A 21,798-nucleotide genomic window follows, 5' to 3' on the forward strand; every position below is an offset into this window, starting at 1 on the left:
GCCAAATGGTTTCAGTGAATTAACATTGTTCTCTTTTTTCTTTGTCTTTATTTATTTTTTAATGTTACAATAAAAAAATATGAGGTCCCCATATACCCCCTCACCCCACTCCCATAACAACAACCTCCTCCATCATCATGGGACATTCATTGCACTTGGTGAATACATCTCTGAGCACTGCTGCACCACATGGTCATTGGTCCACATTATAGTTTACACTCTCCCCCAGTCCACCCAGTGGGCCATGGGAGGACATACAATGTCCAATAACTGTCCCTGCAGTACCACCCAGTACCACCAAATCCTGAAAATGCCTCCACATCACATCTCTTTCCCACTTCCCACCCTCAGCAGCTACCATGGCCACTTTCTCCATCTTAATGCTACATTTACTTCCATTACTAATCCCAGTAGTTCCACTCTAATCCATACTCTATTCCTCCATTCTGTGGACCCTGGGATGGTTATGTCCACTACACTTCTATATCGAGAGGGTGCTTAGATTCCACTTGGATGATGGATGCAATTCTCCTGTTTGCAGTTGTAGGCACTCTTGGCTCCCTCGTGTGGTGGTTGACCTTCACCTTCCTATTAGCTGAGTGGGGTAAATCCAATAAACCAGAGGGTAGGAGTTGCAAGTCTGTTGAGGTTCAGGGCCTGGCTATCGCATGGACAGTCCAGAGATTCAGGTCCCCTGAGTATACACTAAATCCCAGCCCCAATCACAGGTCTGGTAAAAGTAACAGGAGAGGCTTGTGAACAAAGATCACATCTGAGTCCAACTCCATCACACTCAGGAAAACAAACTCCAAAGTAGGGCCAACTGACATGGCACTGAAGTCCATCTGCCATGACCATAGAACCTGTGGGTCTCTAGCCCTCAGAAGAACCAATACCTGGGGTTGTATCTACTTTAGCTGTCTCTGGGACTCTGCTGAGGTGTGCATAAGGGTGACCCCTCTGATGACCTCCCAGCTCTTTTTTGGAGACTCATAGCCATATAAACTCATTTGTCCTTTCTATTTCCCCCTTTTATTCAAGGTCAAAAAGCATTTTTAACTCCTGATATTACATGTAGGCTGAGATATTCTGGTCTGAGTTGACCCTTTTATTCAAGGTTGTTCTCCAGCCACATCATCAGCTGGTACTCGGTAGTAATCCCTCAGTGCCAGGGAGGCTCATTCCCGGGAGTCATGTCCTATGCTGGGAGGAAGGCAATGCATTTATATGCTAATTTTGGCTTCGAGACTGGCCACATTTGAGCAACATGGAGGTTCCCAGGAGGTAACTCTCAGGCTCCCTGCAGCTCTAGGCCTAGTTCTTATTTCAGGCACACAGGCTCACAAGCACAATCATTAGCATCAAGGACTCACTGTTGGATCATCCTTCCTTATTGGTCTTAGCAATTGCACTCCAGGGGTTGTTGCTGTTCCATTAGGGAATGGGACAGAGCTCCCCCGGCCAGGAACTCAGCACTCCTCCAGCCGTCATTCCCAACTGTAGCCACTATGAAATAACATTGTTCTAATTGACTTCATTCTCCAAGCATACTGCCTGTCTTTCCTGAGATGAAGTAGCCATTATCTGAATGGAAAATTGTAATAATTGAAACACACACTTTAGGTTTCAAGCTAGTAGTTTTGAATTTGTTAGGAGAAGAATCCCAAGAATAGCATATTGTTAAATGGAAGACAAACCTACTAGGAAAGGAATTACAGAAGTGCCTTTAATTAAAAGAGCTACAGAATCTCAATCTGCAGAATGATTTAAATTGTGTATACACAGAGAAGTCTGGTTTATAAAATAATTTACTACACAAACTTTTAAAGGTTCTGGGCCTTAAAAGCAAATGATGTTTACCCAAGAGAGTAGGGTAAAATTCCTGTCTTATCTCCAGCAGCTCCCTGTCCCCGTCATTACCAGCTGTCCAATGAAGGATCCCAAGGCCAACTGAATATTGAAACTTAGCACAAGATTTTTTATTTACCAACATTTTTTAGTGCCTCTACTAGGTGCAAGCAACTAAGCTAGGTATTTTACATACCGTACCTCATTTATTCCTTAAAATAGTCCCATGAAAGAGATCACCCCACATTATAAAGATGAAGAGAGGCCAAGAAAGTTTAGCTGATTTGCGCAAGAACATAAACTTAAATAGTTATGGCTATAGACTACAAATCCAAGTAACTCCTACTCAGACATAATTTCTTTCCACCATTCCACATCAGAAAGAGGAGAAAACACCAAGATGGTTCAAAACAGGTCAACATTGCTGTATTTATTCCATGTATTTAGTAATTTGTGACTTGAAACTAATTAAGTTGACAGAATCAAAGTCTCTGGTCTGATTACATCTTTCATTTAAAGTCACTTCAGAAGTCTCATTCTTACTATTGTCCATGATTTAAGATTATTTAGTAAAATCAAAAGATATTCTCAGGCACTTTGGAAATCAGAGCAGGTTCTGTTTCAGTTTACCTATTCAACTTAATTAATCTGGAAAGCACTTGTCGGGAGAGTCTTGTGACATTCCTTATTTAATAACCATGGCTGATTCATTAATTAATGTTCAGACAATTGTCAACAATCCATGTGGGACTCTTCAACGACATGTATAATCAGAGTTGAATATTGAATTCCAACACAGCTTCTCCCTACTTCACCACATATTTCTAGCCATTTCATCCACCCCTACTGTGCACAAAGAATAAAATGAACTTATGAAAAGCACAATTAACAAGGAAAATGTTGCTGAAAGAAACACTGCATGGTACGTAGCAAGGTTATGTATAAATAACCCTAAACCTAATGAATTTTCCAGGCAATGGCTTTCCTCCTTTGTCATGAATGGTAAAGAAAAACCAAATGATAATAGATATGACAGGTCTACATTTTCCTAAATTAACAGATTTTTATCTCCCTATAGTGAATGAATTTTTCTTATGAAAAACTTCTTATGAAAAATGTTTTAATGTGACCTGTATTACAGAGAGGCCAATGGTTCGGTACACAATAGGTAAGATGTCCTCATTATTTCCACAATGACGGCTTCTAGCTATAGCTGAAATTAAATGAAGGACGACTACTTGAGCTCATTTTGCCATATGGGAACAAAAAATGTTTCCTTGGCTCAGGTGGAAAGAGATTTAAAGTAGAAAAATGAATTTGTATTTATAGAATATATAGAACACACAATGAAGCTTTTTAAAAGTTTTCTTTCCCATATGAAAATATAATTAACTTTAACTGCCCTCTCTACATGGTTAGTTTTCAAGTAGGCATAATTAGCTCCTCAACTGCAGAAAAGGTATCTGAAGGACAGGACTTAAATTTGGTCACTATCTTAAGATTTCTCTGCCTCGCCTTTTGCTCCTCCCCATACTCCACAGTTGGAGTCGATGCCGTTCTATATAGGATACCTTGCTACCTACTTCATCTCTGACTGCAGTGCTATATTTTTCACACAATAGGGATAGGTGCTGTGTTAATCTCACCATGCCAACAATCAGCACACCACCTAGCAGAGTCAATGAAGGCCAAAATAAACAGTGGAAGATAACCATTTGGTCATACTTTTTGATGAGAATGACATCCTCAGATCGGCTGTCTGGACTGTAGAAGCATGAAAAGGGGGTCTCATTTTTGTGATCGAAGAATTCCTTTATGTTCAGGACACTGTTGAGCAAATCATTCCTATCTCGGTGGCACTGAGGTGTGTAAAAGCACTAGGAATATGGAGAAAGAAGAAAGATAAATGCACTGTCATCAATACCAAACAATTTAAAATCTGAAATAGCTTCAGAAGGCTGAGCTAGTAGTGGGGAGCTTCAATTTCAGAAAGTGAATGAAACCTATCATGTAGCTCATGGGGACAGGTTGGCAGGAGGGCACAGAGTCTAAACAGGGATGAGGAAAGGAATTCTTAGATGATATTGCAGAAAAGGTGGTGACCAATTCTGTTTAAGGACCCTGGCACCTCCCTACCTCCATCACCTCAGTGTCTTTCTGCACAAAAACCCAATGAATTAGTTGGTCCAGCCAACAAATATTTATTGAGCCCAATTACATCTTTTCAACACCTATTAATGCAGTAAAATCTTTCCCTAAAGGATAGCACATTGAGCCTTTTGCCTTAGGCCTACAGAGAGGGAGCCCACCTGGGCTATGGTGCCTGTGAGGCAGCACCAGTGGAGAAGGGAACTCTAGCAGTTGGTGACTTTTTCAAAAGAGCTAAAGGTTTATTGCCATATCCATTAGATCCTCTGGACACTACCAAGGGCCTACAAAAATGATCGAGAGCATAAACATTATTGCATCCAGAATAGAACACAGAAATGATCAGATTAAAATTGATATTTAAACACAACAAAATATAACATGTCAACTAGTTCAATACAACTTTTATAATTACGTATAACTATAAACTTTAAATCACGTGAACCAAATGGACAACTTACTGAAAGTGAAAATTATAATCTTCAAATTTCTTTGATAAGGATACTTACTTGTTTGGTTTAAAGTGGGCTATGAGTACATTTTGACTTTTTTTTGACATGATGACCAGTAGATTCTCCAGAGCAAGACCATGTACAAATGACTGCTCATTGGCTCAGCCAGTAAATTCTAGACACTGGTTTATGACATTGAAATAATTCCTTTCTATATAACCCAGTTTCCTCGCAGAATGCTTTAGCTTCACTTATCTTGAACTCACCACTGTATATATGTTCACCACAAGGAAACAGATTAATCCCTAGAGATGCTCTGGGTGCTGCACCCTACCAGGGACTGTGTCGCTTGGAAAGGTTGCTGTAATTGTGACTTTAATTACGTGAACTTTACATTACCTTGGAATTTGTCTGGACAGCCTCTTCATTATAATGTAGGAGAGCTTTCTGACCTGAATGGGAGAGGTTCACAAACACCTGAAGGCACGGGTACTTCCCTGGACCACCACAGTTCACGCCACAGGTGAAAGCATAGTCCAGCCAGTCGTCCATGATGTGGGTGCGGACGATGGTGCAGTTTGATTCTTCTCGCTGAGGGCTTCAATTTGGAAAAATAAAAGTTCTTCAGCTTATAGAAAATTTGGTTCTATATTTCTAATGTGGTATCTCGAGGCATTGTCTATCAGGGAGGAGAAAGGGTTAAACAGCAGCAAATTATCAATTTCCATCTCAATTCTGAGATGGAATTGATGGAATGTTTCTCATTTCACCAACCCTTAGTTCAATGGTTTTCAAGTCTTGGAATGACCTGAAGAGTTTGTTAAAATGTGCCCCCACAGGTTCTGAGTTGAGGCCCAGGAATCTATATATTTAATAAGTATTTCAGATGCAGGTATTCGGAGAACCATACTTTGAGCAATAGTACCCTAAACACAGTAACCACGGAGACTCATACTCAGTCAGAAATCCCATCATCCCTCATCCCAAAGATTAACATGACCTGATGAAAATGTGTCTATGGGAGGAATCCGTGGACTGCAGGGCCCTTAGTCAATGCAGCCTACAGAAGTTGGTGAAAAGGTATGGTTCCATACACCCATTCTAATTCCAAAGACACAAGCACAAATCATACAAGGAATCTCTCATTAGAATACATATGGTTTGTCATCAGTAAATTCCTTGAGATCAGGAACTACATTTTGTTCATCTTTATGTTCTTCAAAGCATAAAATGCAATGCCTCTCACATAGTAAATGCTCGTCAATAAGTGTGGTACTAGATTAAATTTTAGTTGGAAAACATGCTTTGAGAATTTGAGTATGTACTGCATACACAGACTGTTCTACATACACAGACTGTTCTACATACCTGGAGAAATTACATATATGTATGAAATAGTGAGAACCAGGCCAAGATATAGTAAAAATGAGGGTGAGAAGAAAAGCTCTGGATTGAATGTCCAGGACCAGCTCCTCGTGTACCCTTACACTCACCTCTAGGTTGGTCCCTGTGCTTATTTTCTGGTCCCTGAAGGACAGAAATTTAGATTAGCAAGTCACAGTATTTGAAAAGCAGTGTTTTAAGTTCATACCGGACTCCCATGAAGATCTTTGACCATAAGAAGCCATTTTCTTTATTAATAAAACAAAACTGAGACCCACATGACCTCAAGGTCCAAAGCATCAAAACCACTGGATGAAGCCTAAGAATATTATGTTGGGCAAGTGAAAATATAAAATGGAAAATAAGTTTCTCTCATAGTTTAGCACTGGCCTGCTTTTTTACTAAATTAATCCATATACTTCTTTAGGCATCTTGAAATAATATTTTATATGGCTATATTTTATATAAGTTCTAAACCATGACCAAGTAGTGAACTGAGTATGATTTGAGTCTTTTTGAAGATTTCCGGAAGCTCCAGATAGACAGTGGGACATTCTTTCCCATGCACAGGTACCAGACCAGAGCCTTTCAAGGGGCCCCAGGGATGTATTTAGTGCTTAAACATAAGCATATTCTTTCAGTAGCATTACATAGCTCTTTGTCTATAGCTGTGACAAAATCCATCACTTAAGAGATGAGGGACTGGGGTAAAGGGATAGGTATGAATTATCCAAGCCTTCTTCTTCTTTTCCCTTTTTCACCTACCAAACAAAAGCACTGTCCCCGAGGATTAGGGTTATACTCAAACTCAGATGCCTAGAGCTGAACTCCAGCTCCTTTCCCCTGACAAGTTTCAGAGCACGTTCCTGTCCTCTCCCAGTAGCTCTCAGACAGACAGAAGTTGCTCCATAGTGGAGAAAATTTCACTCAAATTTGTTGGATCTCCAGAGGTTAAAGCTTTTTAGCCACTCACACAACAACTTCCCCAAATTGGAAGCCTGTCCCAGGAAAGCTGGATTAGACATCTGGTAATATCAGAGATAAAACTACTAGTAAAACTACTCTCTGAGCACAAGATCACCTGGCAAGACAGAGGGGAGAACTCACCACTCCTAAGCATTCACTTAATTACTTTAACCAAAAAATATCTGTCAATTCTTAGAAAAGTAGAATTCAAATATGAGTAATAGTTTCATGCCAGCTAACAAAAGCTCTCCTCAAAACATCTTCCAAACATTCCACAATTTTAAAAAGAATCTGACCTGCCTTAACCCCATTCCAAAACACACACACAAATTGATTCAATTTATATAAATATATGTAAGGTAGCAAGATTTTTAAAACTAGATAAGAAAAATGGAGTAACAGGAAAAGGAAGTAGAAAGCTAGAATGAAGTCAGGACTGAAGTCCAAAAAACATCCTCAGAGCCTATAAATTTGGCTCTGAGCTTCCTGGCAGCAAAAGAAATGAAAGAAATACAACCAATACAGACATACTTTGGAGATATTGCAGGTTCAGCTCCAGACCACCATAATAAAGCAAATATTGCAGGAACGTGAGTCGCACAAATTTTTTGGTTTCCCAGTGCATATAAAAGTTATATTTACACACTACTGTAGTCTATTAAGTGTGCAATAGCATGATGTCTTAAAAAATAATGTACAGAACTTAATCAAAATGTGACACAGAGATACAGAGTGAGCATATGCTTTTGGCAAATGATACTGATAGACCTGCTTGACACCGGGTTGCCACACACATTTGATCTGTAAAATAAACACAGTATCTGCAAAGCACAATAAAGCAAAGTGCAATAAATGAGGTAGGCCTGTATAAGATTCCTGGTATCCAAACAATAAATGTAAACTCGCTGATCAGGAACAGCACAGATTTTCCTGGAGCTGATATCAGAGAGAAAACTCCCCCTAGGATCTTTTCAATGGTATGGCTATGTATATAATAAGGAAACTAATTAAAAGAAAAGCAAGGAAACTAATATTTTTTGAGTAAATACTATGTACCAGGTAGATGTTGTCAAACTCAAAAAATCATTCTCAAAAAACTTCGGTTTTGCTCACATGGAAGTTTTCATATCTGCATTCTAAAGGGAAAATTTATGATCTAAATGAATATCAAATTTGTGGATTATGTATTAGAGGTGATTTTTTAGATGTCCTGGGAATCTCTCTCCCCTTCTTACCACCACTTCCTCAGCACCAACTGCTCCCCAGCACCGAGGGAGGAACAGATGATTGTATTTTCCCTGTCCTATAGGCCACAGTCAGGAGAGCCAAGGCTGGAGAGACCACGGGCAGCCTCCCCTCCACGATTGTACCTGGGTCTGACCTGAACTGGAAACTCTGGATCTGCTTTCTCTGTACCTTACCTGAGCATGAAAGGCTTTAGGATGGTTGTTCCAAGCAAGAAGAACATCAGGACTGCAAAGGCCATCATGGCAAGTCCTAGGAGCACGGCTCGGTCCTCTCCAGCACTGGACGGCAGCTTCTTGTGCACATCCGGGGCTTCCACATCACGATGATCTTTATTTCTCTTCTTCCCTGAGGTAGAAACAGCTGTCCTTGGGGAAAGTGGAGAGGAGATATTGCAATAAGCTCACAAAGAAGTGGGGCCATTTACCCACCCGTGGGGGGCCGGGTAGGAGGATGATCCTATCTGCTCCCACCTGAGGGTTGTGAGCAGGTTCAGGGCAACATAATGAGATGCTGCCTTCAGAGGCTGGTGAAAAGTTCACCCTAATATGCTAAGGTAAAGCTAGAAAACATTTTTAAAGAAAGTGTAACAAGCAAGACTAAGGTATTTTGCTCAACAGACATCTTTAAACTGCAAAGGAACTACCTATAAGTAGCTCTCATTTGTTTGAGGTAAACAAATGTTTCTGAAATGCCTAAAAAGCCAGGGGAATGAACTTGTCTCTAAGGGATATTGCCCATTTCTCTGAAAATATTTTTTACATTCTTTTATGAACTCCATATGGAGAAAAAAAAAAAAAGGACTCAAAAGGTACACACTTAGAATTAACAGCATCCTGTTAACCAGTAGGGCTTCACTGGTTCTTTCATAGCCACCTGTCGGAACACAGCATCTCTACCAAAGGGCTTTCGAGCTCATGGCCCATTCCACTCCTAGAATGAAATCTTCACTGCTGTCTTCTCTTCGCACCCCGTTTCTCCTCTCTGTGCACTCACACCTCTGTATGAATGACCCTTCATTCCTTCTCTCCTTCCCTCTACTAGGCCCAAAAATCTGCTCCAGCACAGGAGGTGATAAATTCTCTCACACTGGGGTGTCCAGTGAACGGTAAAGTCTAACACTAAAGGTGCAAACCAGCAGCCCACGGACTGGATCCAGCCCAAAGATGGATTTTGTTTGCGCTCTCTCTCTCTCTCTCTTTTTTTCTCTCTCTCTTTCTCTCTGTAGTTTTTTGTTTTGTATTTTTTTTACAAATGTGGAATTAGTTTCTCATACCTTAAAAATCATGAAATTTCTCATAAGAAAAAAATACCAATTTCTGGCTTTTGAAAAAAATCACAGGATTCACATTGCTGCAAATGAACAACTGGCCAAACCAAGTGGCAGCTGTCTCTAGGGACAGGTGTGCGTTCTCCAGGTAGCCACAGCTCCACACTCCCATGGTCAGATCACTGATTTGCTGTTCCCTGCTAGCTTTTTAGTCTCAGAGGTATTTCCATTTTAAGAGGCTTGACAAAATCTTAGTCCAACAAATGCAGAAACTCAGGCCCCATCATACTGCTTAAAACACTAAATTTTGAAGCCAAGCAAAAATCCTACCAAGGGAATTGCTAGCTGTTTTCTTCCAAAAGCATATTTCATGTTTTACACAGCATCCTTCCTCCATCCTCTCCCTAGTCCCTTTTTCTCTGGCAACATCTCCAGACTCTGAAGAAATCAAGGTAATTAGGCAATCCAGGATGTCCAAGAAGCCTGCACTGAGAAACACTGACATCCAAAGATGACAGAGCTCCTTAAACAATACTACTTTAGAAAGTGAAGAGCTCATTTAGGGAATTTAAGTTCCCTTTGCTTACCTCACCCTCAGAAAATGGGCAGGGGAAGAAAATTTTAACAAAAGTTGAGCTGATATATTTTATAATTTGTCTGCAACATGTTCAATGAAATAAAAGAACTAAAAATATCAGAAAAAGTAAGAGACTCTAAAATATGACTAAGCCACCATTAAAAATAATTTAGAGGGAAGCGGAAGTGGCTCAGGTGACTGGGCTCCCGCCTACCACTTGGGAGGCTGCTGGTTTGAATCCCAGTGCCTCCTAAAGAGGACAGCAAGCTGGCACAATGGGCAGATGTGGCAAGCTGGCACAATAAGAAATACAAGAAGAAAAACAAAAAACATAATGAGAGATGCAACAGAGCAGGGAGCAGAGGTTCCCGATGCCTCCTGAAGAAGACAGTGAGCTGAGGTGATGGGCAAGCATGGTGAGGGGACGCAACAAGATGACACAAGAAACACAAGGAGGGAAAACATAATGAGAGGCCCAATAAAGCAGGGAGCAAAGGTGGCTCAAGTGATTAGGCACCTCCTACCCACATCAGAGGTCCTGGGTTCAGCTCCCGGTGCCTCCTAAGGAAATAAGGAAGACAGACACAGCAAGTGAAAGACAAGGGGGGTGGGGGTGGGGGAAATAAATTTTAAAAACATTTTTAAAAAATGAAATATTTAGAAATTAAAATAATAAAAACTGAAATTTAAAACAGTGGGCAAAAAAATTAAAAATTAAAAAAATTAAAAACAATGGCTAGATTGAACAACAGACTAGATACATCTGAAGAGATTACTGTTTAGAGATGAATCAGCAAAATAGTTTAATATAGATTTTTTAACAAAAAAATTAATGGAAGACAGATAGAAAAGGTCTAGTATAATATCTATTCAGAATTCCAGAAACAGAGAAATAAACAGAGGTAATATTTTTAAAAGCAATCAAATTCCAGAACCAATGAAAGACCCAATCCACAAATACAGCCTAACCTCATTGACAGAACTATGAGAATAGATAAATCTACTATCAGGTTATGCACTATTTTCACATATTCCTTCAGTAGTTGATAACTCAACCAGACAAATCAGTAAGAAAACATATTTGAGCAAGCAATTAGCAAGCTTTATCTAACTGATAAACTCAAAATATTATCCCCTGCAGAACACATTTTTTTCAAGCATACATGAAACCTTAATGAGATCTGACCAAATACTCAGTCATGAAGAAAGCTTCAAAATTTCAAAAGATTTGTGAAAATAATATATGTTTTTATTTGCTCATTGTATGAAACTTGGAAAATAGGGAAGTCTAAGAATGAGAACAAAAATCACCTATGATTTTCCACTTAGAGATAATTACCAGTCACTTGCTGGATTAGTCCCTTTCTTCTCTGTTTTCTTTTAAAAAGAATGTGATCACCCTGGATGTAGTTTCTTTTTCACTTAACACTAAGAACTTTCCCATGTCATTAACAAATCTTTGTAACCATTCTATAGGCTACATAATATCCCATCAATGGGATATGTCATAATTTCCTTAATTATTTCGTTATTGTTGAATATTAGGTTATTTCCAGTTTTCTGAAACTATAAACTGCCCTGTGATTAACTTTGTAGTACTTACAAGCACTTAAGAAAGATCTAATTTGCTCTCTAGACAGTAAGATGGGTGAAAAGTGCTTTCTTCCTTTTTACCTGTAACAGCTCTACTTCTAGTCAAGGTGTTACCTTGACATGTTTTGTTGGTAGTCAAGGCAGTATACACTCCATTCAGTTGTTTTTCCTGCAGATCTGACTAACCTGAGTCTCTGCTTGTACCACACATTGCTACAGGTGCTTTCTGTTTAGCTGGAGGCAGACTCGATTTCAGAAAGCTTGAACTTACTCATTTGGATATGATCCCAGCAGAAGCCAGCAGCCTCTCACTCCAGCACAGTGACTTACCCAAGAAGTATCCTTTAGAAAGATGCTGCGGCTCAGCAAAGCTTGATAATTCATCTCACACTCATAACTTCTAAGCATTTGGTATGTTGAGTTAATATATCCCTGTAATTTGTTTTTGTTGAAGAGGAAACTTTGGTGCTTTGATCCTTCTACTTTTTTATTACAAAATTATGTAACAACTTTTGAAACAGCAAATGAGGTTGGGTAAAATCAATACGGGTCATAAAGTTCGGCAAGAGGCAAGAGCAATATTCAAATTTTGCCTTTCAGACATGAATATGTGATACTGGATTGCTCTGGACACAATACGACAACTCATATTTAATTATGTTATGGCATAGGGCATTACAACTTGTTCCTTTGCCTCTTTGTCATTTGATCTTTTGCCATACAGTGAATTGCTGTCTTTTCACAAAATATTAGTTCCCTCTCCAGGAGAGAAGTGCTTTTGCATCTATGTTGTTTTTTTCTTCTTTCCTCCTTAGTCTGTCTCCTCCTTCACCCTCCATGCCCCACCACCATCCAAACTACATATCACTGGTGCTGCGTTCTCTCTCTCAGCTACCCATGAAGTGAGTAACGTGATGGCTGTTAGGATCTTTAATGTTTCTACTTTCTTGGCTCCCAACTCCACCTGAAGAGCTAACAAATCATCCAGGTTTCCAGTCAGAGTGAGTGAACTTTGCTGTGAAGTGTACCTTTCCCAAAGAGCCCACTTCCCACTGCCCAAAACCCCAGGGTGGGTAGGAGTGCCAACTCCAGCGCAGTTTCAATTTTAGGCTCTAAGCCCCGCTGCTTTGCATATTCCCCGGGGAGAAGCGAGGTCCTGAAGATAAACTATCTCACTTCCACCCTTAAGGGATAAAGGTGGGTGGTTAATACCATAGCTTAAACGTGTAGAGAGTGTAACGAGCTAACCACTGTACCAAGGCAATGCAGGGACTATTTAATGGAGAAAGGAACAAGGCAGAGAGAGGTTAAGTGACCGGCCCAGGGTCACACACCCAAGATAAATGCTGGAGCTGGGATCTGAACCCAGGTGTATAACTTCAACGCCAAAGCAGGCTTCACCAACCTAGCCTGATGCTGGTGGAAATGTCCTCAGGCCTTCCTTCAACCAAGATTCAAGTATGTGTTAGGCGCTGTCTGTGTACTGCGCATACAGAGCTGACTGAGGAAAGGTCCCGGGCCTGCAAGAGCTTGCAACCTAGAAGAGGAAGCCAGAAAGCAAGGCTGCGTGCAGCGCCTGCTGACACCGGGCGCTCTGCAAGGCAAGGCAAGTGGGCCCCCTCCGAGGCTGAAGACCGGACTCGACTCCCAAACTCGTTCTGGTCCCTCCTCCTCTAGCCACTTGCTCCGTCGTACGCCGGGTGGCGGCGGGAAGACGCTAACGGTGACTTACCTCGCCGGGCGCCTCCGCGTGCCCTGGAGTGTGATTTGAACGGGGACGCTGAACGGCTGCATGAGGCCAGGGCGCTAGGCAGGGTGGCCCGCTTCCACGCGAGGCATGGCCTCTGCGGGCGCGGGAAGGGCGACCCCGAGCCTGCCCCAGACGCCGCCGTCGGAGCACGGGCGCCGCCCGCAGGCAGCCCGGGAGCGCGGCCGCGCGGGGAGGGGCGCTGGCGCCGGGCGGGGCGCGCGGACTCGGGCAGGGTCCCCGAAGCCGCTCGGCGCCTGCCCCGCCTCGGCACCCGAGTTTCCGCGCCGGCAGCCGGGGGCATCACCATAGTGACCTCGGCGCTGGCGGAAAGTTCTGCAGCCCAGGGGACCCCACGTAATTGGCGAGGGACTCTTGTGCAAGGTTCCTGAGAAGAGGAAGTGTTTTGCCCTGGCCACGTTTCCTTTTTTCATAAACTGTTAGAGTGCTTGCTTGGAGACATTTTTTTCCTGGTTAACTGTATGTTCTGGAGAAGAGAATTCCTTTTTAGATCATACATGGTTTCCCAATTTGTAAAGACTCCAAGGGCCTTAGAACAACTCACCATTAAAACTAGACCAGTTTAGGGAGAGGATTTAGCTAAAGCGGTTGAGTGTCTGCTTCCTAAATGGGGAGTTATGGTTCTGTTCCTGGTGCCTCCTTAAAACAAACAAACGACAACAAAACAAATAAAACAAGCAAAACAAACGAAAAACCGAAAAACCGGTTCAGAGAAGCCGATGTGGCTCAGTGGGTGACCACTTTCCCGCATACAAGGTCCCTATACCAGTTTTGTTTTTTTTTTTTAATTTAAGCTATATAGAATATCACTTAATCTTTCTTTGATTACCTAAAAGGCATTTGGTATCTTCAGTATCTCCAAATTACGAACGTCAATTACCATTAAATGAACTTAGCTGAAATGTGAAGGATAGAATGCCAAATAGACAACTTTTGCTGTATGTTTTTTAGTAAAGGTAATATTATCTTAACATTTTCCAGTGAAAATCTAAGCATAATCTCTTTTTTTTTTTTTAAGTTTTTTTAAAAACTCTGCATGGGCCAGCTCGTGGCATGAGCCAGCTTGCGCTCACCAGGAGGCCCTGGGCATTGAACCCTGGACCTCCTGTACCGTAGAAGGGGCCCAAATAATTGAGCCACATCCTTTCCCAGCATAATATCTTATAAACCTCCCTCTTTAAATATCCATATAAACTCTTACAGACATTTTAATATTGTTAAATGGAAAAAAATTTTTACATACTTCTGATTTGTGTTACTTTTCTATTAGAGTTAAGGTCTATGTCCTTTGTAAAAATATTTGTTTTTAAACAACTGATACAATTTGAAATAAAAATGGATAGCAGTCAGAATTTTTCCTTCTACCTCCGATTTCCAGCTTAGCTGTGTGAATATATAATAACCTTTTCCTTTTCAGATTTAGATGTACTAATAAATTCCCGTACAACTTGGAATGTAACTCTTTTTGAAGAACTGGCTTGCTGTTATTTTTAGATACTTGATTCAAAACCAAAAATATGGTAATTTTTTAGCCTAAGAGGACCCTGCCTAGCCTGCTTTTACTGTGCTCTCCCAGTCATTCCCATCTTACAAGCTACTTCCTTTTAAGAGCAAACACTTATGCAGAATCTTTAAAAATTCATTTTAAGAGGGTATGAAGAGGGAAAAAAAATTATTTAAATTTTCTTTAATCCCAATTCAAGAGTTCTGAAAGAAAAAAAAAGAGTTCCGATAGGTCTGGACAAATTTATTTTGGGTCCTGGACAAGACTGGACTTTGATGTGTCTTCAGTGTAACTTATAATTGGCCACCTAAGAATGATCTTAGATCTAGCCTGTGTTGTTTTATGTTGGTGTTGTTTTTCCTTCCTTTTAAAATAGGGGAAAGATGGTAAATGAGAAAGAATAACATAGCCTATAGAGACTTTCTTCCTGGTGCCCTTTCACTTTGTTACTAAATGGCCAAAACCACACCATACCCTGCTCACCCCCAGAGCCAAGCCTGCCTCACACACTTACTCCATTCAAGATCCGCAACCTCCTTCTCAAGAAGAACCCAGAGTGACTGGTATGAATTGCAATCCTAACTTTCTGTTTAGGAATACCACAATACTAAGAAATGGAGTATGATGGTACCTTCACCATACATCAGGGTCCTTGGTCCTGGTCCCCTAGACCACCACCCCCACCCCAAACTCCTAGCTCCTTCTTTGAAGACTTGCTAGAGATCACTTTCTGTTCTATAAAACAGTAGCCATGACTCAGTTTTCAAGTCACCCATGGGGACCCTCTACCACTCTGAACCGAAGCTTTGGGTACCTTCCTACCTTTGTAACTTCAAGTAAAACTTTAAACATACCATGCTCTGGTTTTCCTCAGTAAAAATGAGGTAAATAAAACTTTGTGTGAGTTATATATGAGTATGGTGAAACTTAATTAGTGCCCAAAAGCAGTTGTGAATTCTGTAGACAAAAGGGACTGTTATTACAAAATTCTGTCGCCATGGATTCTTGGCCCCAGGATCCATAGTATTCTCCTTTGCATTTCATAGATGCTTTACTCAAAGAAAAAAAGAACTTTGTCTCTCTTTCACAGTGCTGCAGAAACTGCTTCCTCCTTTTTCACACTCTCTCAATTATATACTACCTGTTACAGCTAAGAATCCTTTTGTGACTGAGAACTATGTCTATGAGTGTTTTCAAATTTAGAGATGTACAAATCATTTACAAAAACTTAAAAATTATGCAAGAGTCTATGTTTGTGTGTGTGTGTAGGAGAATAAATAAACCTCTTACTGGTACAGGTAAATTTTGCTGATGCAAGCAACAATTTAAACTGTCAAAACCAAAATCATATCGGATCTTTCATTGTCTTTGCAGGAAGAAACAAACAACAAGGGAGTATGCTCTGTGCCAGGCACTCATGGGGTCTTAGATGGGATCTTCCTCATCATTTATCTTAACAAGCCATCTTTACTAACCAAATGGCATATGACCCTATGAACTAGGCTCACATCAGAGAAGCCTGCATCATCTCTCTGAAGTTGCTTTTCCTGCTCTGGTAAGTAATAACATTAATGGAAAACATTTATCCAGCATTTACCGTGAACCAGGCACATTTCTAAGGCTTTACATGTATTAATTCATTTTTTAAGCTTTCTTAAGGGCAGAGAGCTGCACTGAGGTATATAACCTCATAAGAACTGCAGAACTGGGCCTATCCTGGCAAACAGATAATTGAGGCAGAAACTAATAGAAATGATAGCTGACATCATTAATTCAATGGTCCTTGATTTATGTTTGAAATCCACTGTACCAAGTCTTCACCAGGTAGCACTGGGAGTAGACATGTTTTATAATATTACAAGTCAAGGTAATAGTTCACAACATGAGTGGTGCTTGAATGGATGTGTGCTGGAGGGTAACATGCAGAATTTGTATTAAAAACAGATTCCCAGGCCCCATCTCTAAAGAGTCTGTTGAAATTGTTTGGGAGGAGGACCCAGGAACCTGCATTTTAAAAAACCCACACGTGACTATAATGCAGGTGATCCCACGTTCATATAATACTTGCAGAAACAACAGGCTGCTTGATGGGATAAATAGGCCTTGGTACCCTGGCCTTGAGACCCTGAGCACAGTTTCTAGTCCCCAGTAGTTACACGTCCCTGGAACTCAGCTTATTCCTCTGTGCAATGCAGGGATTGGAGCACATGATATTTCACATACTTCCCACCTTTAAGAACCTATGAAGTGTATGAAAACTTCGTTTGCAAGAAGCAGATATCCTCCCTTTGGGTTATAGTACTGCAAGAATTACCCCCTTAGCTGCTGAGTGGCAGTGCTCACCTAAAAAGAAGTGAACCCAACCATCTGCCCTCACCCCACTTCTCCTGGACAAGTAACTACAATAGTGGTAATAACTGAGGCACCCAGAGCAGCTACACACCAGACATGGTGCTCAGTGCTTTGGGAGAATTGTTTCCTTCAGTCACATGACATGAGGAGGCAGGCACTTTCCTCATTCTACAGATAAGGACATGGAGGCCTAGAGAGGCTGTGTAACTTGCCCACAATCACACAGCCGCAAGTGGCAGGCTCAGGATTCCAAAACAGATGGGATTCAAAGGTCCATTTCTTTCTAAAGATTTATTTTATTTATTTATTTCTCCCCCCCTCCCCTTGTTGTTTGCGCGCACTGTCTGCTGTCTGTGTCTGTTCATTGTGTGCTGTGCTCATCTTCTTTTTTTCTGGAGGCTCCGGGAACTGAACCTGGGACCTTCCATGTTGGAAGGAGCCACTTTCACTCCCTCTTGTTGTATCTCTCATTATGTTTCTTCCTTGTGTCTCTTTGTTGTGTCATCTTGTTGCATCAGCTCACCATGCCAGCCTGTCACAGCAGCTCACTGTCTTGTTCATCTTCTTTAGGAGACACCAGAAACTGAACCCAGGACCTCCCATGTGGTAGTTGGGTGCCCAACTGCTTGAACCACATCCACTTCCCAAAAGTCCTTATTTTTAAGGATGATAATATTCTGCCTCCTACCCAGTGGATGGGGATATATGCCTTATTCTTGAGGCTTGAAGGAACCTATCCCTGTGCTCCAGGAATGTGGTTGGCCAGGTGTTCATTGAGACAGGATATTCATAGGTTTCCATATACCAGGTGTCTTCATTACTGTCAAATAAATTCCTGTTCATGGCTTGGCCAAACTCCCCTTTCTTGGCAAGTGATATCTGATCATTAATTCCAATTCACCCCTAAAAATTATCCAGTGACTTCTATTAACAACCCAAATAGTCAAAATTCTCATTGAACTAGAAATTTTTTGCTAAGTTTCTCTTTCTGAGGAGTAAAACACAAATGATAGGAAAATGAACCTACATTACATACTTAATATTTTTGTTTGTGTTTTATTTTTGTTTGCTTTATTTATTTTGCTTTTTAGACGGTACTGGGAATTGAACCCAGGACCTCATACATGCAGGCACTTAACCACTGAGCTCCACCCACTCCACACATAATTGTTACAAATAAAATTCCAGAATAGTTTGTGGGGTTAGTAGTGATTCAAGTAATGCTCCTTTTTCACGAAAGGCCAATTCATGGCTAGTGTATGTGTCCCATCCCCAAGGCAGATACCTTCAAGGTTATTCTGGTTGACATAGTAGCTCCATGAGGGTACAGATTCGTGTCTCTTTTTCACTGCTGCATAGCATATCATAGACACTCGATAAATAGCTCCTGAATGATGGAAGAAGCTGGACACTACCTCAAAGATTATTTTGAATATGACATTGGGGCAAGCTGTTTCCAAACAATTGGGGTTAAGCTTGAAAGATTAAACATTCTGCTACACCATCTACATCTTTGCCCCTTTCTATCCACAGACTCTCCACAGTTTGAACTAAAGTTCAAAATGACGACAATGAGAAGCTGCAAGATTCTTGGTCATTCTTTTCAAGCAGCAGTTAGTAGCGAGCTTCTCCTAGCACAGGGGTTCTTAACAAGGGGTCCGTGAGCTTGAGTTGAAATTCAAAAACCATATTCTTGTGGGGACATGTTGGTGCGGGTGTGATATATTTATTAAATAATACACAGTACAGTGTGGATTTGGTAAGGGGTCCATGTAAAGCTCAATTCTATTTACGTACTCAGTAGTTCTCCAAGGGAACCACTGGTTCCCCTGCTAGGTCTTTTGGAAATCTGTAGGGTGTTTCTTAGTTGTTGGCATGATTAGAAGGGGACTACAGGCATTTAAGTAGGAGACCAGATATGGCAGCTCTCCTGCAGTTCGCAGGCAGTTCCCACCCAACAAAGAATTGCCCAGTGTGCCATGGAGCTTTCTACATCCTGCTGGGCATTCAAGTAGATGAAAAACCTGTTTTATAATGATTTGAGCGAAAACCTAACTCCATCTGACATAGATTGTCTTTTGTATGACGAAAGTACCTTTTGCACTTTCTCGATATCCACTAAATTTTCCATAATGCATCTATTATGTAAATTGAGAAAATTGTACTTTGTTTTGCTCAGAACTTTTCCAAAATTTCTTTGCCATTTTATAAAATCACACCACCATATTCAAAGCTCTTCATGATATTTGTGTTGCCAATACAATGACACACCCAGATTGACCTGTTTTCAGCTGTCACAATTGTCCATTTAGAGGTCAGCATCTGCCTGCTTCATTGTACTACTAATGTAGACACACTCAAGTACTGACATGGAGAATTACATGTATAATAATAAGTAATTTTCATTTCTCCTGTGTACTACAATTAGGACATTATTTTACTTTTTATATGTGTATAGATAGATTATATTACTATGCACCCCATTTCAGAATAGTAAAGTATTTGCTGTGAGAAGGGAGCATTGAGTCTAAAGGGGTTGAACACTACTCTTCACCTGGCTAAGAAAGTGGACAATTGTGTTTCGGGGATTTGTTTTTAAGCTTGACTCAACACTTTCTTTTCCAGGCTTTTTGATACAGTGTGCCAGCATCTTTCTTGAGCCAAATAGAACATGTCTATTCAAGTGAATTCATAGGCACATCTCAGTCAGCTCATTTGGGGGAACAAGTAGGTTTCAAGGCACCAGTGCAAACCCACCCAATTCCTGCACTGAAAACATCCAGCCTTCTCTGCATTTCTAAGCTCACATCCAGTATGAAAGAACTGGTAAGCTGTTCTTCTCTTTGCCACTCCTCTTCCCCGGTCAGCTGTACCAGCATAACTGTGTTCACCTCCCAGTCTGCTAGTATCTACCACACAGTAGGCTCAGATAAAAGGGTTGAATAAAGAAAAGACCCCTGAAGGTATTTGTGCCAGAGATGACACATAAAAAAAAGTAGAGGAGCAGAGAGGGGCCATAGAAAGGAAGTATAGAGAAGCTGCCTGCATTTTTACCAGATATGAGGACTGTTGCCAATTTATTTTAACCAAAAATATTACTTACGTTCATCAAATATTGTGGATATTTGAAATGTTTTCTATAATCCCCACCCCACCTCTTTCTTTACAAAAAGAGGAGGAAGGTTTCTTACCCCAGTTTCTTCAGCTTCCTGATTCCCTCCTGAAATGTTTTTGTTGCCCTGTCGCATCTGCACTGCCACTCCCAGAGTCTTCCACTCCCAGAAGAGAGACCTTCTCAAGGCATTCTCCCTCTTTCCGAGAAACACTTCATCATGAGTTCTTGCTCCCTTCCCCTAGTCCCCTGCAGGATCTTACCCTCTCTTCTTTTGTGATTTCTATCTTCCCCTCTCTCTACAAGAACTTACAAATATCCCCTAGCTTACACCTTTATTTCTCCTCTGCTGCTCGCTCTCCCTCCCACCCTCTCTCTCTCTGTCAGAATTTTTTAGGAGGTACAAGGGATTGAACCCAGGACCTCGTACGTGATAAGCAGGAGCTCAACCACTGAACTACACTCGCTCTTCAATCAATGAGAGTTGGTTTTTTCATTTGTTTCTTTATTTTTAGGAGGTATCAGAGATAGAACCCGGGACCTCATACATGGGAAGCAGGTGCTCAATCACTTGAGCTACATCCAGTCCCCACGGCTCTCTTTTCACTGCCAAATTTCTAGCATACTCACTTTGCACCAGGCACTAAGTCAAGTGATTATGTGTGTGTGTGTGTATATATATAATCTCCATGTACTGTTTCATTTTATTTTCCCGCTGTCCTCTTGGAAAATAACAGTAGCCCCGTGTTACAATAAGTTAAGAAACTTCTCTAAGTCCCAATGACTAATTAGTGGAGGGGACAAGGTTCATATATCCTGTCTTGCTGCTGCCACCAGGTCTCTGCTTTGGTCTGTGGTCTCTGCTTCCTCCCTTTTCTGTCTCCTTGACCCCTTGTGTCTTAGTTTGCCAGGCTGCTATGACAAATACTACAAAGTGGGTTGGCTTATGCAACAAGAATTTATTGCTTATAGTTTTACAGCTAAAAGTCCAAATTGAGGCATTGGCAAGGCCAGTCTTTTTCCCGGGGTTGGTATCTTCTGGCTGGCCAGCAGTCTCTGGGGTTCCTTGACATTCCCACCACAGGGCGATGTCTTCTTCTTTCTCCTCTTCCAGGTTCCTGCCAAATGCCTGCATCTCTCCTTGGCCTTCTCTTTATAATCCAGAAAACTGGATTATGATCTACCCTAATTCGGCTGGACCACACCTTAATAAAAATAACATCTTCAAGAAGGTCCTATTTATAAGAGTTTCACACCCACAGAAACATGGATTAAAAATAAAATCAGAGACTGAATTGGGGTAGATAATTCAATCTGCTACACCTTTTTTTTTTTGCAGATGCAAAATACCAGAAATGGGTTGGATTTTATAAAAGGAATTTATTAGGGAAAAAGTTTACAGTTCCAAAGCTGTGAAAACGTCCAAGTCAAGGCATCATCAGAGATACTTTCTCACCAATGGTCGGCTGGTGCCATGTGGCAAGGCAAGATGGCAGCTCCACGCTGGGTCTCCGTCTTCTCATCCAGGCTGCTTTCTCCCCAGGCTCGGCTGTAAGAGATCAAGCACATGGCAGGATTCG

The 21,798-nt window shown here is 41.1% G+C and overlaps 1 protein-coding gene across 6 annotated transcripts in view; it reads right to left on the reverse strand.

Annotated features, from left to right (window-relative positions):
• KCNMB3 (potassium calcium-activated channel subfamily M regulatory beta subunit 3) overlaps positions 1-13,492 on the reverse strand; it is a 49,043-nt gene extending 35,551 nt beyond the window's left edge. For 5 of the 6 annotated variants that reach the window (XM_004478978.3, XM_004478980.3, XM_071214634.1 and 2 more), the window contains exons 1-4: positions 13,215-13,492; positions 8,219-8,410; positions 4,848-5,046; positions 3,574-3,725 (exon numbers count right to left, since the gene is read on the reverse strand). In XM_004478978.3, the coding sequence (XP_004479035.1) occupies positions 3,574-3,725; positions 4,848-5,046; positions 8,219-8,410; positions 13,215-13,276 (605 nt within the window). In that variant the 5' untranslated portion in view covers positions 13,277-13,492. Of the gene's footprint in view, positions 1-2,249; positions 3,726-4,847; positions 5,047-8,218; positions 8,411-13,214 lie in introns of those variants that run through there. The other variant, XM_004478977.4, reaches the window with a different exon arrangement.
• Positions 13,493-21,798: the final 8,306 nt, after the last annotated feature.

Source organism: Dasypus novemcinctus, chromosome 4 (genome assembly GCF_030445035.2).
Source record: "Dasypus novemcinctus isolate mDasNov1 chromosome 4, mDasNov1.1.hap2, whole genome shotgun sequence".
Classification (NCBI taxonomy): Eukaryota; Metazoa; Chordata; class Mammalia; order Cingulata; family Dasypodidae; genus Dasypus; species Dasypus novemcinctus.